Below are 19,878 nucleotides of genomic sequence, written 5' to 3' on the forward strand. Positions count from 1 at the left end.
GAACTCTGATTTACAAGACAACAGTGAAAATGATCAATGAGTCAGAAAATTGGCTCCAAAAGAAAAATGGAAGAGCTGGAATCGGTTATTTGAGCAAAGACAGGATTATGCAGCCATGGAACTGGACACCTCAAATAGGAGCTTAACAAAGAAATGCTCGGTGCTGCAGAAAGGAAATCAGTGTGTGTGTGTGTGTGTATATATATATATATATAAACATATATATGTATCATTCCTGAGCACGAGGAATGACACAGAACTAACATCTCCATCCCTGTCCTGTCCTCAGATAAGACTCCAAACAATTAATTGTTCATTCTTGCATGCTGGGATGGAAATGGGATTCCCTCCCAGCATGAGCTGCAGTAAAATCCAACAGTCCCTGAAGCCAGCCATGAGGAATCTCTCGTGTGCAGCAGCCCCATCCCCAGCAAGGCTCCTGTGGAAAGCTGTGGCTCCAGCCTGGCACTTCGACTGCAGGCAGGCAGAGCTCTGGACTTGGATCCACAGCTGGAATTGCCTGGGAAGCTCGCTGGGAGCACAGACACGCAGCGAGCTCTCGCAGCACCCTGCACGTGAGCAGGGCTTTTCTTTCTGGGTTCTTCACTTGCCTTACCCTGTGGGTCTCAGATTCAGTCAAAGAGAGAAACTGAGAGTTTCTAGCCAGGCAGAAGCCTGGGAAAGAGCTGAGAAAGAATGTAAATAATTCTTTACCTCTCTTGTTCACATTGTGTATAGTTAAGTTCTATCACTGTTCATCAAGCACTCTGCACCAACGGTCTGGGTTGTTTTCACTTCAGAACCAATGGAATTGGTCCTCAGGAAGCTCTATAAAAGAGTGGTGTGTTTGAATAAACTGGAAGTTTACTCTCAGCAGCCTTCTGAGTCAGTCCTCTCATTCCGTCCTGCCTCGACAGCGACGTCACCCATTCAGACACCAACTGCACGTTGGCAAGAAACCTCTGGCGAGGCTGGCCCAGCATTCCCACTCCCCTCAGCCCTGTGTGCACAGATCCAGTGGGAGCAATGTCCCTCCTGACTGCCCTGCTCAGCCACGCAGCCAAAGGGACCTGCTGCAGGTGTGGTGCCCGCTGTGCCTCAGCCCCCAAATCCACCCTCAGGGGCTCCCCATGAGCAGGACACAACCAGGGACACCAACACACAAAGGGGCTCAGTGCCACTTGGCAGCCAAGACCACGTGTCCAGGAGGGAACAGACGAAAAACAGAAAAGTGGATTATCTCCAGATATTCTCCCAGCGTGGGAGTGATGGCTGAGTGATTTCCTGAGAAAGAGGGTGTGTTTTCTGCTCCTGGTTAAATTTTGCCTTTAAAAAGCTGCTTTCTGGCTCCAGGTGAGCCTTCAGCAGCCCTAAAGCTCACAGGGATGAGCTCCATGAGACACCACCAGGCAAAATCTACCAACTTTTGTGTGTTTTGGAGTCAGCCAACCATGGGATGTCTCTTGGTTCTGACCAATGAAGAGAAATGAACACTCCTTTCCATCCTACTCCCCAGAAAGCACTCCTGATTTATAGAGCACACTTGGGTTGGACACAGCTCTGAGCACCCTTGGATAGTGGAAGGTGCTCCTGTCCAGGGCAGGGGGTGGAACTGGATGAACTTTAAGGTCCCTTGCCACCCAAACCTGCTCCATGATCCCTGATACACACTACACCTGCTCCATGATCCCTGTGACACCCTACACCTCCTCCATGATCCCAGTTACATCCCACACCTGCTCCATGATCCTAGTTACACCCCACACCTCCTCCATGATCCCAGTTACACCCTACACCTCCTCCATGATCCCAGTTACACCCCACACCTCCTCCATGATCCCAGTTACACCCCACACCTCCTCCATGATCTCAGTTACATCCCACACCTCCTCCATGATCCCAGTTACACCCCACACCTGCTCTGCCTTTACTACCCCCAAGAGCTTGGCTGTGTTTCAGAGAGGAGGGAAGATGAACTGCTTGCCCTATTTGACATCCAGGACCAGCACAGATTTACACAATCCCATAATAATTTTTCTGCTCAGGTGCCTATTCCTTTCCTAACAATTCCTACTGTTTCATTTGGTTTTTAAGATCCTACATTTTCCAAAGACCTGCATCTTCCAACTGCAGTATTTCAGGGCCATGCCAAGCCCCAGGTCAGAGACCACAGCTGTACTACAGAAAGTGGCAGAGCTGCATTTCCCTGTGTAATCCACGTGCAGTTCATTGAGCACTACTGTCATTTCATCACCTGGATGTTCCTTACATCACAAGGTGTTCCCAAAATTCTTCACCAGCACCATTCGCTTCCACAACCCCAATGAACTCGGAACACTCCAAATCCCCTTTTCCACACTCAGCAGTGCAGACTCAGCTCCACAGATAAAAACAATACCTCATTCCCCCTCTAATTTCCTATTAAACAATGAATTCATTCCCTTTTCCTGCAGGAGGGAATTCATTCTGACTCACAGCACCAGTGTTTGAGGCTCTTGGTGAGTGACACTGTCAGAAGGGCCCTGGGGAAGGAAGGGCAACAACATCCTGCAAAAGGCTCTCCATAGCAGAGTGTGGCTTTTTCCACACAAAATACACATGGATGGATTCGATCACCTATCAACACTTTATTTTAATTTTTTGTCATTTTAACAGATCCAGACATCAGATTAACTCACCCACATTTTCTTAAATCTCCCCCAAAAGGCTTCTAAAACCCTCATGTCACACTGACCAAATCTCCTTAGTCTGATTTTTTTCAGTCTGCTGATTTAGGTGCTAGGTTACACAGCACTCTTGGGAACTCAGGATTTCACACTTCAGCTCCTCAAGAAATGTAGAGTGAAGACCATCTGGTCCCAATGATTCCTCACTGTTCACTTCAGGGGTTTGCTCTGAAATATATTTTACTAACACTGCAAGTTCAGGTACAGCTCCCTCTATTTGAAAAGATGAATACAATTTAAGACAAAAGTCTCCAATTTTGCAGAGAACACAGACAGCAGGAATTCACTTTTATGCTTCAGGCCATCTTCTCACCCCTTTCTCCTCACACTCCATCATGTGCTGACCCCGTGCTGTCCCTGGCAGATGTCCCAGCTCTGACAGGCTTGGAAAAAACTATCACAAGATTTGTATGTTATTAACAAATGACTGAAAGTTTTGTATTAATTTACTTGCAAATAAACAGGAGAATAATAATTCCTTTCCCTTGTCCTTAGGAGCTCTCTGGGGAGGTTTGGAAGTGGGTTTTTTTCTCTTTCCAGGGTAACTTTTCACTGGTGTTGGGTGCTCACTGTGAACACAAACACCACGTGCCCAGTGTTTGTTTAACCTCTTTGGCTGTGCCTTTGCTTTGTGTTTTTAGTAATCTTCCTCAAACTATTTCATTCTTAGTTAACTTCTATTACACAGATCCTCCTCTACAAAACTAAATGCTGATGGACGTCACCACCCAGTTTACAGCTCTATACCTTGATAAATTTTGGGTTTGAGCCTGGATTCTGCATGTTTTCCATGACTACAAGGCCATTATTTCTGGTGTGGGGTTGGGACCACTGATGCTTGGGCAGAGGCTGATGAGGCCTGGGCAGGGAGGGACCCTCAGTGCCACGATGGTGCTGAGCTCCATCAGAACAGAGCAGTGAGGGGAGCTGGGGCTGGAGAACCTCTGTGCCCAGACTGATGCCTTGACCTAGAACAGAGACTAGAGGAGCAGGGATTTATTACAAGGCCTCAATGGAGCCACCTTGGGCAGCACAAGAGCCCAGCCAGGGCTGCAGCCAAGATGAACCAAAATGGTCACAAAATGGACCACAGGTCATGGGCGTCTCACTTTTATAAGTTCTGCTCCATTTGCATATTGGAGTTAATTGTGCAATTACAGCTTTAAGCCATGAAGTCCCATGCTTCTTGTTTTTCTCTCTTCAGCCCACGTTGTTTGTGCTCTTGGGGCTGAGATTTGGATCATTGGTCCTTGGTCCCCAGCTGGAGAAGGAATTGTTTTGTCTCCCTGCTCTGTGAACAGAGCTCACCATCCCCTAATATGAATCCCAGACCCGCACACTACAGCAGCACAGAATGTGAAGATATAAAACCTGAGGCATCAATACAAACACACACAAACCACTCCCTTTGCCTGTATGGCCATGGAAGGGCTGCTCCTGGGGGACCAGCACACCCGGGCCCCCACAGAGGTGCAGGACAGGTGCAGGAACAGCAGGAGGAGTTCCTGTGTGGCTCAGGATGACAGAAACCAGGTGGGTGCTGCTCTGACCCACAGCATCCCCATGGACCGGGGCTGTAGGATGGAATCCCCATCCCCTCTGAGCTCAGGGAAGATGTGCCAGAGCTCCCTCAGCTAAGCCTGCAGGGATGAAACACTGACCTTTGTCCAAGATTAGGGAAAAGCTGCTTCCTTAACACTTTTGGTATTCAGCAACAGGACAGAAAGCAAAGGGCAAAAAAATTAAATCACAAGTTCCACTGACTGTGAGGAAGAACTGCTTTCCAGGAGGGTGCAGAACCCTGGAACAGCTGACCAGGGTGTGTGGAGTCTTCCAGGTTTGGGAGACATCCCAAACCCACCTGGATGACCCTGAATGGACTGCATGGTCTCGAGGGGTCCCTTTGAATCCCAGCTGTTCTGTGGGTCTGTCAGGAATATTTGGCCCCACCAGTGAGTGTCTGTCCCACAAGAGAGGAACACACAAGTGAAAACTCAAACCACCTGTGGACTGAAGATGTACAAATTTACAGATTCCAGTTTCCTTCTATGGGAGACTTTTGGCCTCAATACCTTCTGCACTTGCCACCTCTCCTCCAGTGCTGCCAGTAAAGCCCTCCATGTCCAAAAACACAACACATTTATTTCCTTCTTGTTCAGACTGAGCCCACCCTCTGTGGAAGGGCGTCTCCCAAAACCTGTGGAGGCAGAGGCTGGGATTAACCTGCTGCTCTCGGGGTGAACTCCCCAATGAAGGAGGAACTCAGACAAAGGGCAGATGACAAAAGAGATTTCTATATGGAAATGAGTTCACCAGATGACATGGAAAAGCTTATCAACTGTAACAAACTAGAGCAGAGCTCACTCAATGCTTAGCAGAGGGTATTACTGATTATCATTCGAAGCGAGCCTTCCACACAACTTCTTGGGTGATTTTTAGAAGTAAAAACCTTAATCTAGGCATCAATAATGTAAAACTGCTACATTCATTATTTCTCTGTTTTACTAAGCTCTCCTTCCCCAGCCCTTCTAGGAGAAATCTCGCCTGTTTGACCCTGAATCTACTCCAAGTACCATGGAAACATCTGAATAACAAGAACGCTCATCAAAATTTAAACTTCTTACAGCACTGCCAAAGGCAATGAAATTTTTATTGGATTCCAGAGCCCTCATTTTCCACACAAAGCCAAGCTGGAAGAGGCCTCAGACAGCCCTGAGCACGACAAGGCCCAGAGCCTTTGGGGCCTTGTTTCCCATTTCCAGCTATTTCCAGGCAAAACTCGCAGTCCCAGTTCCCACCACGCTGCCTCTGGTGTCTGTTTAGATCCCTCCTGCTCACTCCAAAGAAATCCCCAGCAGGGATCCTCCATCTGCCCTGGGACTATTTAGTGGGAGGAGCAATCCCTGTGAACAACGCGGTGTTACTTCAGGATTTAGGGATGTTTATTCTGGATATATATGGATATATATGGTGCATATAGGGCCAGTTCCTCCCTCCACCCAGAATTACACCCAAACACCTCAGTAAGAAATGCTTTATAACTGGAATTTGGAATATGGCACACTTCCCACTTTTATTTTCTTTTCTTGAGTCTTTCAAAAATTCAAATCCTAAGTTTACAAAAATTCAAATAATTTTGATGTGTGAAGATTATAAAATAACAAGTACAGAACTATTGACTTTGTTGAAGACGACAAGGAGGTGCCTGGCAAGCAGAGAGGGACTGCAAAGCACCATGGAGAGGGAATGAATGGCCCAGGATGTGACAGCCCTGGAATCCCAGGTGCCTTCCCCAGCCCCAGCTCTCCGGTGGGATTGGGTGGACATTTATGGAGCAAATCCCATATTTGAGAGGTGCCTGTGGCCCCTCGGTCACAGCTCTGAAGGGACAGATTAGGGGATGCATATTCTGAAAAATCAATGCTGAAGTGTCTCACACTGGGCACTAAAACAGCTGGATACATTTCCTCTTAATTTTTCTATGTCCCAGTCAATTTTTTAAATGGATTCAATGCCACTTCATTTCAGCAGAGAGCAAAAATACATTCATTAGTGGTTATGAATGATTCAGGTGCCATGGAGCTGAATACCAAAACAGGAATAAATATGGATTTGAACCGAGCAGTATAAATAAATCATGGCACTATCCCCTGAATAAGGAAAAATATCAAATATTGAATATTTCTAAATAAAGTAGCACTGTGAAGTTTGTGCAGTGCACAAGGCAGTGAGATCCTGGGGAGAAACAGCAGGAGAATACGTATTTAAGAATTTCCTAACTCCATCCCATAAGAAGGGGAAAGAGGACGTGACAAATTAAAGCCAGCAAGCCTTGACATGCCATATCTTTAAATATTTCCCAGTGCAGCCCTCACAGTGAGGGGGTGCATTTGTGTACTACAGACTGAGGCGCTCCAAAGGCCAGGAAGGACACACATTTCAAGATTATTTCAAATATTAAGCTGTTTGTTCACTGAATACAGATTGCCTCAGATCATTTGGGGAAAAGACAAACTAGGGCCGGGAACAGTAAAAATAATTTATGGGCTCATCTAAGCCCCTCTCATGTTCACCAATAGCTGCTGCAGGATCCTGGCACTATTAAAAATAGCTTTTTCCTGATCAAGTTCAAAAGAAAATATACAGAGTTACTGCTGCTCCATGTTTTTGTCTTGTAATGACACAAATTCTGCAGGCTGGCTTTCCACATCAATTCCAATTCCTTTCCAGCTCAGTGAATGCAGGCCCATCTTCGCATCAAAGTCCCTTCTAATTTACAAATCCCAAAAATAACCTTAATTACAACCCACTTCAATAACAGCTTCCGTGTAAGGAACAAGCAAACAAGACTCTGCAGCCTGAAAAGAAACAACTCAAAGGACTCAATAAAGGCCTAGATAAACATGCCTGGCATAGTGGGGGAATAAGGGTGGACTGGCTCAGCCTTTCCCATGAAAACTGGGAAAAGAAAAACCAAATAAATTTAACAGATTGGCACCAAATAAAGAAAAAAAGGTGCCGTTCTTCTCAGAGCCATGGGATGAGGGGGATACCAGATGTTTACATGGAGTGAGAGAGGAAAATGGAATTATAGAAAAGAAATCTATGGGGATTGATAAATAATGGAGAAACCACAGAGGAAAGCCCAGTCTGCCTGGAGAACAAAGCATTACTCAGGGGAAATAACAACTGTTCTCAGCCTTTGCTGAAATCCCCTCAGCCATCTGCCTCTGGACACTGGCAGAACACGGGGTCCTGCAGCAATCCCTGGCAGCGACCAGAGCTGCCACCATCCATCAGGAGCTCTTGGGGGGCTCTACCAAAAGGGATTTTTACTTTTTTTTTTTTTTTTCATTTTTATCTTTTACATTTTTTTATCTTCAAATGGATTCTAATCACTGAGGTACACAAGAATACAAAATAAACTTGGAGCAATCTTTGTAAACTGTGGCATTCACTGCACAAAAATTCTTCTAATTCATCTTTCAGCTTTCCAGAATTCCTGAGGGTGGAATCTGGGGCTGTTTCTTGCCACACTGCACAGGTACAAATTTGCCTTTACACTCTCTTATGTTGAAACCTGGCCCAGCACATGAGGCCAGTGAGAGCAGCAGGAATTCAGAAAAGCACAGACCCCAGTAACGCTCTTTTTTCTTAAATAAAATGCAGTAATTTGGGTAATGGTAAAGAAATTGAGACAGGTATTATGGATCAGGTGCACACCTTAAATCCAAGGAAGTTTTTAATATTTAAAGTTTGTGATATGCTAGAAAAGATTTTTTCTCTCAAAGGGAAACAGAGTATTGACACATTTTAACTACAAATTAGTAATAACAGTTAATGGATTAGGAGTTCTAAGAGACTTCAGTATTCATATTTTAGATTAGCAAATTAAACAGTGACCACGCTAACAAGGCAAAGGAGCCTCCTTATAAAAACACCGTTCAATAATTTTAAAATACTATCTTGGAGCAGTATTTCTGGTAAAGTGGTACAACAATGGGTCCCTACAAGGGGAAGATGGTCTTCCAGACGACCCATCTGAGCTGTTCCAGGCAAACCAAACAATTCTTTAGGTTGGAAACAACCTCCAAGATCATTGAGTCCCACCATTACCCCAGCACTGCCAGATCCATCACTAAACCACAGCCCCAAGTGCCACATCCAGAATTTAAATATTCCCTTTAATCCCTGAGATTTTCCTGCACTTCAAAGAATTTTCTCTTTTCCTTGGAAAACAACAGTCAACAATTACAATCCCATGTGAAAGTAAAGAAGCCAAGTTCCACTTTCCAACAGAACCAGCTTAACATTTGAAGCCACAGTCCTTTACCCAAGTATTCCAAGTCCTGATTTAACGTTAGTGTGGCTGATGTGCTGATGCAGAGCTCTGCTAACAGCACCAGCAGTCCATGGAAACCCTTTGGAGGCTCCATAAAAGGTTTTTTTTTTCACGTGCTCCAGCACTTGCTTACACCCAGGGGAATTTTACATGAGTTACCAGGTCCATTGTGGAAACCCTCACTTCTAATGATCCTCTGTGTGTCTGTCTGGATGTCCCAGCTGCATCTGAGCAGCAGCAGCAGGGAGATCAGCAGCTCTGCAATCACTCCTCTAATGGTTAATCACGCTAATGATCGTTTAAGCAAATTAGCAGAGCAAGAAGCATGCACCGTGCAGACTGAGTGTGTGACTGGGAGCAAAAGCACAGCCAGTGCCAAGGACAGAGCCACAGCTGCTCCAGCCCCAGAAACCTGAGCTTGTGGAACTGAGCCTCCTCCCCAGCCCCACAAAGCCTCCAGTGGTTCTTCTCCTTTCCCACTCCATGCAAATTCCCAGAGAGCAAAGCAAAGTTTCAGCTAATTATTTAAAGCACAATGATTTGAGCCTTATGGTTTCTTCTGAAGCCAAGAGAACATACTAGGGTGGTGGTAATGAACTCTTATTTTTCTACTATCTTCCCATTGGAAGCACCTTCCTAAAATACAGTTTCTTCTCTATGTGGCATCTTAGTCTGTGCTACAGGAAACAGGCAAAAGATAAACACTACAAATCAGAGCTATGTTAGTGTTGACATTGTCAGTAAACAAAGTTATTAATTATACATGTACTGGGAAAGCTGAAAAAATTATTTGCCTAAAGGGGAAAGGAAAGGCAACATTATATTTTAAAGGTTCTGCCCAAAGCAAGGCACACAGCTTATAGTAAATCATTAGAATTTAGTGAAATGTTTGTTCTGCAGCCCTGACTCAGCTCTCAGAGCTGTAAGCTGCTAAAAACTCATCTCAAAAGAGACTTTCAGTACAGAAAAGTGACGTATTTGAAGTTCAGCTTCTTTGGCTGTGCACAAGGCCCCCCTGAGCTTCCTGGCCCCCAGCAGCTGCACCCCTGTCACCGAGCCATGGGGTGCTGGGGAAGGGCCAGTCCCAAGCCTCAGAGCCCTGGCTCTGGGCACTGCCACAGCTCCCCTGGGCACCCTGTGCCAGGGCCTGCCACCCTCACAGGGAAGCTGTGGGCACAATTCCTCACTCACCCAGAGGCACATCACCAAATCCACGAGTCTCCAGAGGCTGGGATCACCAGGACAGGGCCTGGTGCTTTGCAGATGGTTCTGTTGCTCTTCCCTCACTCACCTCATTTCCCTTTGTGCCTTCCTGCAGCTTCCAGCAGGATCTGCTCCATGGCCCTGCTGGGCACTGAGGTGGCACTGACTGCCCTGTGCTTCCCAGGGTCTTTCAAGAACGTTATTCCATCAGGATAAACAGCAATAACTGGAGGTTGGAGCTCCAAAACACTACAGAGCTCATGGAATTACAGAACATGAAGCAGAATTATTTCCAAAGGCTGCCAAAACTGTTGCATCTCCTTCAAGTCCCATTCCACTCTACCACATTGCTATGGAAAAAATATATTGTCCTTGTGCTTGCTGATCCAGCTCCTGACAGACAAGCAGCACTTTTTGGGAAGCTTCTGCAACTTGCAGGCAATACAGAGAAATCCTGAGCAACCCTACATTGTGTGCATTCACCTGTCAGTAATGGGGAGGTTCCAGGGGGCCTTTCAAGCATTGTAACTCAGGATGAGCACAAACCCCCTTTTATTCAAATTGTGTTCACAGAACCAAGTGCTTCCCTGAAGGTAAAACCATCTGATGTGAGAGACACACAGCCTGGGGAGTGGCACTTGCAGAGCACAGGTGCTTTGAGGTACCACAGCACTGCAATTCATATCCTCACCTGCAAAGTGCTTTGCTTCACATTATACTGAGTCTACATTTAAGCTCCTAAGGATGTGAAAATAGAGATCACAGATGCAACCTTTGAGTCAAGACTTGAAAACAAACAAGACCAGCAGAGCTGCCAGAATTCAGGACTGGGTACAAAAATATTCAATATAAAAATAATGTTCTGCCCTTCATTAACCATTAACCAGCCTGCTTTGAGCCTGGTTTCCTTCTGTGACTATCTTAGATCTTGTTCCCATTTCCTCCAGGCCTGCCCCCAGCACCCCTCAGGAGAGAGCACCTTGAGGAGCACAAAACCACCTTCATTAGGCAGCTCACATCTGCCTCTAAGGCTTCCCATCTCCTCCAAGTGTTTAACTTCCACTGGCACCATAACCAAGCCCTTTTTACTCCAGGAACCCAAACTCCACCGTGGTTTTCCTTGAAATTATTCTCCTCACGAAGACAAACTAATTAACTGCAAGACTACGTAGGGAATCAGCCAGCACAGATAAGAGCCCTCCTCCTTCCCACAAATTACTGGATTGTTTCATCTCTGCAATTTCGGGAGAAACTTCCCTGCCAAAGCCTAGAGCTTGGATAATGAGACATCCAGTAATGGCAATAATCTGGCTCCCATTAGAGAAATCAATTATCTGCTGGATGAGAGTCAGCTTAACCATCATAAAAACTTAACTTGAAAGAAAGTATATTTCACTTTATGGTATGGACTCTCTCTCAAGACTGATTGATGTGTGGTGATCCTCAGCATTTCCACTTTAACATCACCCTCAGTTTTCATCACGAAATTTGGTGGTGTGAAAACAGTGCAAAAGTTTCTGCTGAAATGGAAAAAAAATTAAATCCCATAAATTCAAAAATTAAACTTGGAGCTTGATTCAACCATTTAATATGGAAGGATGACCCTGATGCACAGAGAAAAGTACTCACCATTTAGGGCACAACTCCTATAAAAAGAGTCTCATTTAGAGGCAAAAGGCATTTTAATGAGCTGCTTAGTTCACACATCCACATTTCTTGGAAGTCTCTGGCATGTGCAACTTAAAAATTACTACTGAATCTTTCAGCTTCTAGCTTGCAATTGAAATTCTGTCATCTCCTTTTGATGGGGAATAAAAGCAGTATTAAAACCCCTCTAGCTTATCTCTAGTACATACATCTACTGTATCCTTGAATCCTTAAAAGCATCCAAGAGCACTTGGGACCATAAGCCAGCTGGGCTTACCTGTCCTACAGCATTGTATGAGAAACACACTGCAAAAAGAGTAAATCCCAGGCTGGACAAAGCCTGTTCCGAACTAAAAAGCACATTTTTACTTTGGAGACCAAAAAAGACTCCATCCCTAAATATAAACCCTGGGCAAAACTCTGCATTTTCTGTAACTGACTGTCTAGGCCAAAGGCAAAGCCTCAGCTTACTGTTTTAAAAGCCATTTTTGGGGAAAAGGATTTCTGTCCCTAAAGCAGCAGCTGGTTCAAACCCCTGTTAATATGATCCCATTTATTAGAAACTCTGCCTGAAAGAGAAACCAGCCTTTACAATTCCCTCAGTTCAATATCAGTTTCGACATTGTAGATATTTAAGACACTGCTGCTTAATTTAGTAACATTTTCATTATCCCCAAGGATTCCTCAAGAACATTTACAAGGAAAACCATTTATGTAAATTCTATAGGTTACTGATAATTTGGTTTTGTCTTTCTTAATGGGTTTTTTATAAATATATATATCTCACAAAGAGGATTTTTTTTAAATTCCACATGTATCTCATCTTCCTGGCATGTGCACTTCTGGATCTTACCTCCCAAATCCACATGTCACTCCATTATGGACACCCATCCCAAAGGATCTCATCCCTGTCCACATTAACTCCTGCCCATTTGGGGGCTGTTTTATAACTGTTTTTTTCAGTGCCACAAAAATCCATTTGAAAGCTCTGCAGCACCTCTGTAACACAAAGATAACTTTTCCAGATAAAATCGGTCTTGGAGCAATCCTTGTAAACTGTGCCATAACTGCACAAAAAAATCTTCTAATTAATCTTTCAGCTTTCCAGAATTATTGAAGGTGGAATGTGGGGCTGCTTCTTCCCACACTGCACAGATACAAATTTTGTATTTGCCTTTACAAATACAGGGAATTTCAGATGTTTCATGTACAAGAACTTCACAATTAAATGTTGTCAGGTCTTTGGAAAAGAGACTTTGGAAGAGGAGCAGCCTCCCTTGCAGCAGGATTACCTGGGGCCTGCACACCCATGGTGCTGGTGATGGTCCATACAGAGGGGCTGCACATCATCCCTGTCCCCACCACCAGGACCACCCTGGGATCATCCCAGCCTCCTCCTGGGCACAGGGATCCATCCCACTGACCCAGGCACACCCAGCAGCTGCCCCTGCCCAGCCCTGAGCCCAGGAAAGGCTGGAAAACCTTCCCAGCCCTGAGCTGCCGAGTGCCCCCCGCCTGGAACACGGCGGCAAGGCACAGATCGTGGCCCGGCAGGGCTCCCCTGGGCTTCTCCTACAACACATTTCACTGAGCTCTGACACCACCACGGAGTGTGAAACATCTGCACTGCTACCACAGAATGCTCCTTGAAATTCCAGCAAAGCTCATGGGTGACTTTCAGAAATACAGCTAAATAAAACAAATGTTGGAGCCCACATTGAGAACCATGGCAAGCTCTCTTCCATGTGTCAAGGGCTGGACAAATGCTCCTCCTGGTCTTAGAAAAACATCAAGACAGACCAAAAAACCTGCAAACTTACAACAGTCCAGCTACAGAACAAGATTTAGACACTGAGCAGGAAAAGCAGAGGTTCTGCTGAGCCCAAGCCCTGTGGAACAGGAATCAGGTCACAGTCTTGAACAGGAGTGGGACTTTTTGCACGATGCAAAGAACACCTTGGGGCAGTTTACCTTCAGTATTAAAAATTACACCTCTCCTGAAGATGGCCATTTCTGGTGTCCAGGTACAACCTGAACAAGTCATGTAGCTTTAAAATAACACTCCTCTGTCCTTCCTCTCCCATCTCTGAATATCTGTTTATAACTTTTCCACCAGGAACACTTGCCTTGAATACAAATGTGAGAGGCAAAAAGTCCCAGTTAGTTGAATTCACAAGTAAAGTGTGAACTCCATTCACATTAAACTACACCAAGGAGCAACAGTGAGGACTTTCAGAAAGCCTTTTCAGACAAACAGTGAAGTGCAGTGGTAGAGACCCAAATTTCAGGGAGTTCAGCTCATCCACACCGGACTCCTGCACTCTCTGCTCTTGTTTGCATCACTACAGAAAAAAGGTCACTAATTACTCATTACATTGCCAGGGCAAAAAATAACTCCCATGAAGCCAAGGTGCTGTTTTTGCTACCAAGAGCTTCCCCAAACAGCACATTCTGAGACCCCCAAAAAGACAATATTTTGTCCCCCATGTGAGCCTTTGACAAGTTCAGGTTCATGAAGCATCTCCTGAATCTCTAATTGAGGAGCAGCCCATTATCAAATACAGCACTGAGCTTAATTAGAGAGAGAAATCGATGAAGATCATCTAGCAGGTATGAGAGAGGTCTGAGCAATTTTCAGTGATGGTTCAAATTTCTTCCCTGGAATTGTTTTCAATAATAATGAAAGCTTAATGCAAAAATAACAGTTACCCAGACATATTACTCTGCTGCTGCAGGACTTAATGTGCTTTGCAAACAGCTACAATTTCTGGGGCAGGATGGCATCAGCTTTTCTCAAAGCAGCTGCCCCAGAGAACCCAGGAAAACAAGCCCAGGGTTCTTCATATTCAGGCTCTTCCTTCTGCAGCTGTCCTGGTTCTCTTTTAAAGAAAGTCTTGACTTGCCTCACACATCCTGGCACATTCTCATTTTATTTTAATAGCAAGTCATATGTTAATAGATGCATAATCACAACAAGTTTTTAAGCCAAAATCTTCAATTAAAAATTTAAAATAATGACATGCTATGAGTAATCAAAGTACTAGAGACCCCATCCCAGCAAGAGCAAAGGCAACAGGGAAATCAAGGTGAGGCAATCCTGCCCATCCCTCCAGAGCACAGAAATCACTGTTCTCTGACACTGCAGGACCAACACTCAAAAATATCCTATTTTCTGCTGGAATAAGGCTTTGCCACTGCTGTAAGCCTTGTCAGCTCTACTGAAAATATTTCCAGCACTTCCTTCTAAAGCACAAAGTGGACAATTACATCAAAACATTTTTGCATTGTTTTTTTTCCATACAATTTGCTCTGGCAGCACGAACGAGGCTGTGATCAGCCAGTTGCCACAGACAAGCTCTGTTTTATCATTACAGATACCCCAAAAGAAGCTTCTCTTGTTTTATTTTTTAATTTAGTTACATTAACACAGTGAGACATTTCATACATCATACTTCATATACACTAGCAGACACTGAATGCTGTCCTAGACAACTCAGAAGTTGACTTTCTTCTATTCCAAAAACTCACTGAAAGGCAATAACAAGCAACAGCACAGAGCAACTCCCACTCTTCTCCCACAAACACAGGGACTAATTTATTTTAGAGGCTTCAGACCTGCCATGTCAATTTTATAGGAGAATGAAAATGGAAGGGGTTTTTGGTTTTTTTGTTTATGATTTTTCTGGTTCATTATTAACTGCAGTACATATTTCAACAGGGAGAGAAAGTCCCCCCAAGCTGCTGTCCCCACCCCAGCACCAAGGCAGGCCACAGGAAGCCCCTGTGGTGACCCCACTCAGCCCCAGGCCCTGCACAAACCCCCAGGGCACTGGGCACAGCCATAAATTTGAAATATTGCCCAGATGAAGGCTGAACTTGTGACCTTCCCAGTATTTAACTGCCACTCTGGCTCTTCCAGGCTGAGCAGATTAAATACAGTAACTACCTGTTTCCCCAGCTCTGCTGTCATCACTTCCCAATCTTATCTGAGGGAAATGCTACAGATTCTTTCATGGCTGGGGGCAGCAAAACAAATTTTTCCAGTGCTCTCGATTCATTACAGATGTGGTAAATAACTCGATAGCAGCACCCACAGAGAGGGGAGAGCACTGTCCCTAGAGCCGAGGGAGAGGTGACCTTCAGACACCAAATTCTTGCCTCCACCATGGGAAGTGTCCTGCCTTTGCTTAGCCTGGACTGTGGTGACCTGTTGGATTAGGCCCTTTTCTGACCCAGAGATGGGGCAACTGAGAGGTGGTTTAAAAACTTTCATTCTATTTTCAGTCTCATGAGAAAGGTGAGACAATGCAGATGTTATAATTCACTCCATCACAATCAGAAGCCAACTTTTTCCTAATTACAAGTGTCTCTTGGCCTATCAGCTTTTGTCACACCATGCTGTAAATGCCTTAAAGCCAAACATCCAAAATGCATCTTCCATAGTTCCATTTCTCCAAAGTATCCAGTCTTGTTTGCAAGGCCATCCTGAAACTTGCTTCTGGTTCCATTCTCTCTCAGCAATGTCTGTCCTATCCCATGGCATTTCTAAGTCAGCATTTCTTATCTCAAGGTTTGCACACAGTGTGAGCCTTCTGGCAGGTTTGGAGAATTCCCTACAAATCCATTTCCCAGTGACACCTGCTTTTGCACCCAAGGAAAACTGAGGAGGTGCCTTTTCCACATTCTGTGACACTCTGGGAACAAAGGTGCCCACACATTTTGTCCATTCTGTGTTTGGCCCTACCCCAAGTGTGGGCAGGATTCAGCAGTGCCCAGCTTTAGGGGCTGGCACTCTCAGCCACAGCTCTGCCTGGCACATTCCCTGTTCTCTCCCACATGAAGCCACTTCTCAGATGCACCAGGCAAAGGGTCAGTGTGTGACCAGTGGGTCTGTGGAATCCCCAGTTTGCAGATACATAGAATCACTGAATGGTTTGGGTTGGGAGGCACCTGACAGGTCATTCCATCCCCCCTGCCATGGCAGGGACACCTTCCACTAGCCCAGGTTGTGCCAAGCCCTGGCCAGCCTGGCCTTGGACACTTCCAGGAACAGGGCAGCCAAAATTCCCTTCCAAAGGTAAGGAAATGTCTTGACTCTACCTCCCAGATACACAATGCAGATAAAGAGTCTGAAAACACATTTGTGTAGAATTCTTCTGGACTCTCATTACCTTTCAATTTAAAGGTCATTTTCCTGATTCAGTCCTTCTGTGATGTATGTAGGGAAACAAATCCCAATCATTTTTTAAACCCAGCATTAGGGCAATAAAAGGCTCCTCCAGCAACTTTTATTTATGACACAGGGGTTCAACTATTTCCAGATATGTGAAACCAGTGATATCCTTAAATGTCACCAATAGGACCTAAGTAACAGCACTGAAGGTGCCACTTACCCCAACTGAAAATGGTGCCAAAAGTAACAGAAAACACCCAGGAACTCCCAAGATTGATGGCTGTACAGTCCCATATAAGCTGGAATAAGCTTTCCTCAGCCACCTCCCTCATACCTTACACAAACCCAGGGTAAGACTCAGCTATTTTCCTGCCAGTTGAGCACAGCCTCAGTGTGACACACTTGAGGGCACCCTCTCCCCAGGGAGGTCAGGAATTTTATCCCCACTGCCATGGAAGGAGAATTCAGTGGCCAGCACCATACCAGAGACAGTCATTTGCTTACAGGGTTTTGTAACCTTGTCAGAGAACACAGAAAAGCTGGCCATGGAGCAAAGGAGCCTTTAAGAGCATTCCTCTGAGTCCATGCACAAGCCAAACTTACAAGTGGATAAAGCAGGTTGTTTCTGCCTGGAAATTCCAGTCAGCCCATACCCGGCACTGCCAGGAAACCTCAGTCAAGAGGCAGCCACAGGAACACCTCTCCAGTTCCACTGCCCTACCACTGCCAAGCAAAGGCATCATCCCCCTTGGCACAGAATTCCATGTCTAAACTGCCATGGGGAAATGTCATTAGAAGGGAAAATATTGGCTGCCTGAGCACAACCCCCAGTACAGAGTGAAACCTCTTAGAAAAAAACAAGGGCTTCAAGGAGAGCTGCAGAAAAATACAGTACCTAAAAAAATAATTCTTTGTCTGAAATGCTGCCAGACTAATTTCCAAGAATGGCAGAAAGAACTTAAATTAAGCAAAATCATGCTGTTATTAGGTGGGGAGGAATGACAATTTCTTTGGTCTAGAAGAAAATGATCCAGGGATCAGGTAACAGTTATCCAAGCTATTCAACCCTGCACCAAAGTACAGTAATGCAGAAATACAATTACTCCCTACAGTGACCTCTCAAGGAAAACAGAATTAAGATTAGAACTAAGAAGTAAAATCAGAAATGTCGCTATCTGAAATGCACTCTGTAGAATCTTTAATATATTTTAATACTCAAGCATAAAGGATTTTCTTTCCAGTGCCAGGTGTGTAACATCAGCATGGAAGGCCTGGCAGAACACATTCTAAGCCTTCACAGCCAAATGAAGGAATCCTTTACAATGGTCCAGAAAAGGAGCTGAAGAGTTGTCTCCAGTTCACTATTCACTTTCATCCCCAGGTGACCTAGCTGGATGTCCTGCACTAAGGCTCCTCTCAGCTTTATCCACAACCTGCTTCATTGCATCATTTCATTAATGTTTTTAATTGCTGTCACTGCCCATAAAACACAAAACCAATTCTGTGAAATAGAGGCTGGAACTGAATTAAACACAGCACACAGTGAGCTGTTTGAACCCACTGTAAAGTGTTCTAAGTATCAAGCTTGGAGGTATTTCCAAAGCCAGAGCACCAAATCTTTATTCTTTTGGCCAAGATACAAGGTAAGAAAAATGTAAAGTTTTCTGCATGACCAGATAGAGTCTGAGTGCTTCCTTTTGGTCAGAAAACCTATCTTTTTGTCTATAGAAAATCTTTCATTTATGGATGTTCAGTGAATAAATTTCTCCTCCCAGAATTACTTTTTAGACCAACTTTGTAGCACCACAGTCCACAGTAAAAGAAGTCAGGCAGGCTCTTGTAAAGATCTTGCATATGCCATGAAACTCCAGAGGAAGAACTGGAAACCCCTACTAAGGGTCCAATCAGTAAAAAACACATATTTTCTCATGGAATGTAAGAAAGTCAAGGAAGGCAAACTTTTACCTGATTTTTTTTCCCACTCCTTACGCAGTCTTTTTTCTTTGCTGACCTAGTCTGCTTTACATTTTATGTTTAGTAAGATGCTTTTTAAAACTATATTATCAATATTTCAGTGCTTTTTCTAGTAAAAATATCTTGCAAGAGTAAGCAAAACAGTTACACACAAAATAAACCAGCATATTACCAAATATCTCTGCTTTTATCTTCTCGCAAGCTCATTGAAAACAACAACGTATTTAAGGATTATGAAAAATGCATTAGAGGTGTCCTTTCCAAAGACAACCAGGTTGCAGTACCACAGGTTGACTTTCAGATGGGATCAGCCACACTGTGGCCTTGGTCCTCCTTCAGCTACATGACATCAACCCCATTTAATACAACAGGAGCAGATAGAGCAGCTTTTAAGTACCAACAGGTTGTATTATATATAAGCACATTGCTCATTTGGCTATTTAGGAAATCATAAGCAGTCTGGATAATAAATCAGAGTAACAATATTTATAACAGTATTGGAGGGGGCTTGATTTTTAACAGGGCACAGAACCAATTACAGAATAAACTTCGATATTTAGGTATTTAGTCATCTGGAGAAGTGTTTTCAGTGAAAATCAAAACATCTCACCCACCTTGGACTGTCAGCTCTGCCTGAGCCTCCAGGGTGTCGTTGCCACTCTCAGCGATGCAGGTGAAGGTCCCGGCGTCGGCCTCGACCACGTCCCGGATCAACAGGACACCCCCAGGCAGCAGCTGGAACCGGCCAGACCTGCACACACAGGGACAGGGTCATTCCAGGGGTCATTCCAGGGGTCATTCCATGGACACAGCCTCACACCTGCACACACAGGGACAGGGTCATCCCATGGATACAGCCTCAGACCTGCACACACAGGGACAGGGTCATTCCATGGGCCATTCCATGGACACAGCCTCAGACCTGCACACACAGGGACACAGCCTCACACCTGCACACAGGGACACAGCCTCAGACCTGCACACACAGGGACAGAGTCATTCCATGGGCCATTCCATGGGTCATTCCATGGATACAGCCTCACACCTGCACACACAGGGACAGGGTCACTCCAGGGGTCATTCCAGGGGTCATTCCATGGACACAGCCTCACACCTGCACACACAGGGACACAGCCTCAGACCTGCACACACAGGGACAGGGTCATTCCATGGGCCATTCCATGGGTCATTCCATGGACACAGCCTCACACCTGCACACAGGGACACAGCCTCACACCTGCACACACAGGGACAGGGTCATTCCATGGACACCACCCCAGTCTGGGACACAGAGGAGTTGTAATTACACCATC

The 19,878-nt window shown here is 45.0% G+C and overlaps 1 protein-coding gene across 9 annotated transcripts in view; it reads right to left on the reverse strand.

Annotated features, from left to right (window-relative positions):
• Positions 1 to 19,878, reverse strand: part of NEO1 (neogenin 1) — a 168,687-nt gene that overhangs the window by 68,998 nt on the left and 79,811 nt on the right. For all 9 annotated transcript variants that reach the window (XM_077785861.1, XM_077785858.1, XM_077785864.1 and 6 more), the window contains exon 5: positions 19,180 to 19,316. In XM_077785861.1, the coding sequence (XP_077641987.1) occupies positions 19,180 to 19,316 (137 nt within the window). The remainder of the gene's footprint in view (positions 1 to 19,179; positions 19,317 to 19,878) is intronic.

Source organism: Lonchura striata, chromosome 11 (assembly GCF_046129695.1).
Source record: "Lonchura striata isolate bLonStr1 chromosome 11, bLonStr1.mat, whole genome shotgun sequence".
Lineage (NCBI taxonomy): Eukaryota > Metazoa > Chordata > Aves > Passeriformes > Estrildidae > Lonchura > Lonchura striata.